The sequence below is a fragment of the Copadichromis virginalis genome, linkage group LG14, assembly GCF_057382275.1.
Source record: "Copadichromis virginalis isolate Kocher_CV1m ecotype Utaka linkage group LG14, C_Virginalis_male_GT1.1, whole genome shotgun sequence".
NCBI classification, from domain to species: Eukaryota; Metazoa; Chordata; class Actinopteri; order Cichliformes; family Cichlidae; genus Copadichromis; species Copadichromis virginalis.
The window spans coordinates 42766141-42768452 of record NC_140631.1 but is presented as its reverse complement, the minus strand read 5'-3'; the positions used below and the strand labels follow the sequence as shown (position 1 = coordinate 42768452).

Genomic DNA, 2312 nt, shown 5'->3' with positions numbered 1-2312 from the left:
ATACTGTTGATTGTCTTAATTAATGACTTTTTATGTTGAGAGGTAAAGACAGAAATGCTGTGTGCAGTTTTAATTGCTGATTCCCTGTTTTGCAACCCGACAGTTGAAATAGAAAGAACTTTGTATATAAATTACTCATAGGATTAAAAGTAGTTTTTTCCCCTTTGAAATCACAGCAATTAAATAAGTTTTTTCTGCAGATGTTAAAATTATAATTGTGTATTCCACCTCAGCTGGATCTTTTTGTTTGTTTGTTTGTTTGATTAGAAAAAGAAAACATTAAAAACTGAGATTAGGTCCTCATGTGCTTTAAGTTTCTATGCCTGATGGTAAGGTGGCACCTGAGATCATGTCTTCTCTTTGTCGAGCCTTTTTTCTTTATGTAAGAGCTTCTTTAAGCGTCTAAAGCAGATCTGAATGAAAATGTCAGAAAACATGAAGAACGGAGGTTAAATGTTGATCTCTTTTATGTCACTGTGGTTCACTTTTGTACAGGATGAGCTCCTCAATGTGAACTCTGTTTAGTCTTTCTGAAGTGAAACAAGTACAAGTTCCCATCCTTCACTGTGCGATTCATTGAGTTTTGTTTTCCTTGCCTCCCTTAAGATTGAATTTATGTTTTTCTATGGTTACTCTGTTTAAAGAATAGTTTTGAACTGAATACAGACTCGGTGCAGCTTGTGTTTAAACTCTGACATGATGAAGAGTTGATGATCCTTTAGCAGCTCGTTACAGGATGGAGAATAACTTTGAAATTGTGTTTGTGCTTCAGGGTCTGAACGACTCGCTGACAAACCGTCAGATCTACTTTGCCTTCGCTCTGATGTCGTACCTCTTCACCGTGTCTGTAAACCTGACCCTCATCATCACCATCAGCCTGGATAAAACGCTCCACGAGCCGATCTACATCTTCTTGTGCAGCCTTTGTTTTAATGAGATCTGTGGAGCTTCGAGTTTCTACCCAAAGCTGCTTCATGACCTTCTGACCAACTCTTATGTCATCACGTACACGGCCTGTTTGGGGCAGATGTTTGTCACTTATAGTTATATTTTCTCTGAGTGTACCAGTCTCACTGTCATGGCGTATGACCGCTACATCGCCATCTGCAAACCACTGCAGTACCGGATGCTGATGACAGCTCAGAAGGTAGCCCAGCTTCTGATGCTCACCTGGTGCTTCTCAGTTTTTGAAACGGCCGTGGGCACCGTCCTGACCGCCAGGCTGCCGCTCTGCGGACGCCACATCCCCAAGATATTCTGCACTAACTGGGAGGTGGTCAAACTGTCATGCTCTGACTCGACCCTCAACAATATCTATGCGTTCATGTTGATATTTTCACACCTGTCACAGACTGCACTAATCATGGTGTCGTACGTCCACCTGATACGAGCTGCCATCAGATCTCAAGCCGACCGCAGGAAATTCATGCAGACGTGTCTGCCACACCTCATTACACTGCTGGTCTTCACCACCTCACTGATGTTTGATACCATGTACTCTCGTTACAGCGGCGGCAGTACAATGAAGGCCCTGCAGAATGCATTAGCTGCTCAGTTCCTGGTGGTCCCACCCCTCGTCAATCCCATCATCTATGGCTTGAACCTGCAGCAGATCAGGTCCAGGATGGTCCACAGGTTCACCCACCGGACTGGGACATTCAGGAAAAACTAAGCCATGTTAATGAAATCAAACATGAAGAAAACATAGGAAGATGAAGTTATTTTCTAATCTTCTGTTCAAGTCAACCAAAATATGTGGATAGAATTCAGTTAAAACTAATAAAGTCCAATCCTAAAATGTCACTTTTGGTTCTTAGTACTTTAAGTTAAAGTTTATGTTTCATTGTTTTAGTGTCCTGTGCTCGAAGGGTCAAAGAATGATCACTCTGTTCCTTTCATTTGTTTAAAGGAATCTGTGTAAAGATTGGTTAGATTCTAGTAAATGCTAAAACTCCTTGTTACTTCCCACCTTTAAACCGTTGTACTCACACCGGCTGCAATGAAACTGGATGAAAAAATGTTATGAAATCCACATGAAAAGCACCATCCCAGCCACGTTGGGCACCCTGCAGCACACACACTTTTAGTGTGACTGCTGCCCTTCATACTGCCGTCACTAGAGGGCAGCGACACTTATGTATGAACGCTGCTCATCAACTTCTCTTCAGTATCCAGTACTGTGATACCACACAGACTAACTCTGGATACTGTAGCTCCTATGAAAATCTCAAATCAGAAGTACCTGACTCCGTGGTATAATTCTCAGACACGTAGCCTAAAGCAGATGACTCGTAAGCTGGAGAGTCACAAAT

At 42.2% G+C, this 2312-nt stretch overlaps 1 protein-coding gene across 1 annotated transcript; it reads left to right on the top strand.

Moving 5' to 3' along the window:
* Positions 1 to 633: 633 nt before the first annotated feature.
* LOC146694764 (olfactory receptor 4S1-like) lies at positions 634 to 1831 on the top strand. Its single transcript, XM_085478891.1, has one exon. It carries the CDS (start codon positions 737 to 739, stop codon positions 1670 to 1672), a length of 936 nt encoding a protein of 311 aa, XP_085335017.1. The 5' UTR covers positions 634 to 736; the 3' UTR covers positions 1673 to 1831.
* The last annotated feature ends 481 nt before the right edge of the window (positions 1832 to 2312 follow it).

Excerpts from the sequence above, each read along its gene's own strand:
- LOC146694764 (XM_085478891.1), top strand. The coding sequence starts at position 737 with ATGGAGAATAACTTTGAAATTGTGTTTGTGCTTCAGGGTCTGAACGAC.